The sequence below is a fragment of the Sinocyclocheilus rhinocerous genome, unplaced genomic scaffold (assembly GCF_001515625.1).
Source record: "Sinocyclocheilus rhinocerous isolate Xijiao unplaced genomic scaffold, SAMN03320098_v1.1 C36095910, whole genome shotgun sequence".
Taxonomy (NCBI): domain Eukaryota; kingdom Metazoa; phylum Chordata; class Actinopteri; order Cypriniformes; family Cyprinidae; genus Sinocyclocheilus; species Sinocyclocheilus rhinocerous.
This window is the reverse complement of record NW_015772928.1, coordinates 1-819: the sequence shown is the minus strand read 5'-3', so window position 1 is coordinate 819 and position 819 is coordinate 1. Positions and strand designations below refer to the sequence as shown.

The 819-nt window shown below is 45.4% G+C and overlaps 1 protein-coding gene across 1 annotated transcript; it reads left to right on the top strand.

Moving 5' to 3' along the window:
* Positions 1-3: 3 nt before the first annotated feature.
* Positions 4-591, top strand: LOC107735495 (hydroxycarboxylic acid receptor 2-like; the record flags this gene model as incomplete). Its single annotated transcript, XM_016547155.1, has 1 exon — positions 4-591. A coding segment is annotated over one exon (588 nt), but the record flags the coding sequence as incomplete, so codon positions are not given.
* Between the last annotated feature and the right edge of the window lie 228 nt (positions 592-819).

Sequence of the window (819 nt, the reverse complement as noted above, 5' to 3'; positions counted from 1 at the left end):
TACCTGAAGATCGTCCACCCTCTCAACCGCATCAACCGAATGGGTCTGCGTTATGCCCTGTGGGTCTCTGCTGGCCTTTGGGTTCTCATCATAGCCATGACTGTCTACCTCCTAACAGATGAACATTTCTACTATCTAAACAACCACACGCAGTGCGAGAGCTTCAACATCTGCTTTGGGAGTAATTCACGGTTCAACTGGCACAATGTATTCTACGTTCTCCAGTTCTTTGTGCCCACGGCCATTGTCATCTACTGCACAACCTGCATAACGTGGCAGTTGAAAAGTAAGACAGTGGACACACAGGGCAAAATCAAAAGAGCCGTGCAGTTCATCTTAGCAGTGGCTGCGGTTTTCATTATATGTTTCTTCCCGAGCAACATCTCGCGTATCGCCATGTACGTCCTGAAACTCTGGTATAACGAGTGCCACTATTTCCGTGAGGCAAATGACGCGTTTAAAACCAGTGTCTGCTTTACCTACTTCAACAGCGTGCTCAATCCCATCGTCTATTACTTCTCAAGCCCTGCCTTCAGTGGATCCTTCAGGAGAATCTACATGAGACTTCTGGGAAAGAAAATTGAGGAATAATTATAATTATGTGACAACATTCAGGTAGACACTGGCCCTGTCCCAAATGCTGTCCTAAGCCCTTGCAGGTCCTCAAAGAGTTCATAGTTTGGTAACATCAAGTGTGCTTGGCAAAAGTGTATTCAAACGAGACACTGGTGAGCACATTACTGAAGCCTGAACTCACTGAATTAGATACTCTACAATCACAGACTTAACAGACACTCACACACAACAGTGCATTTAAAG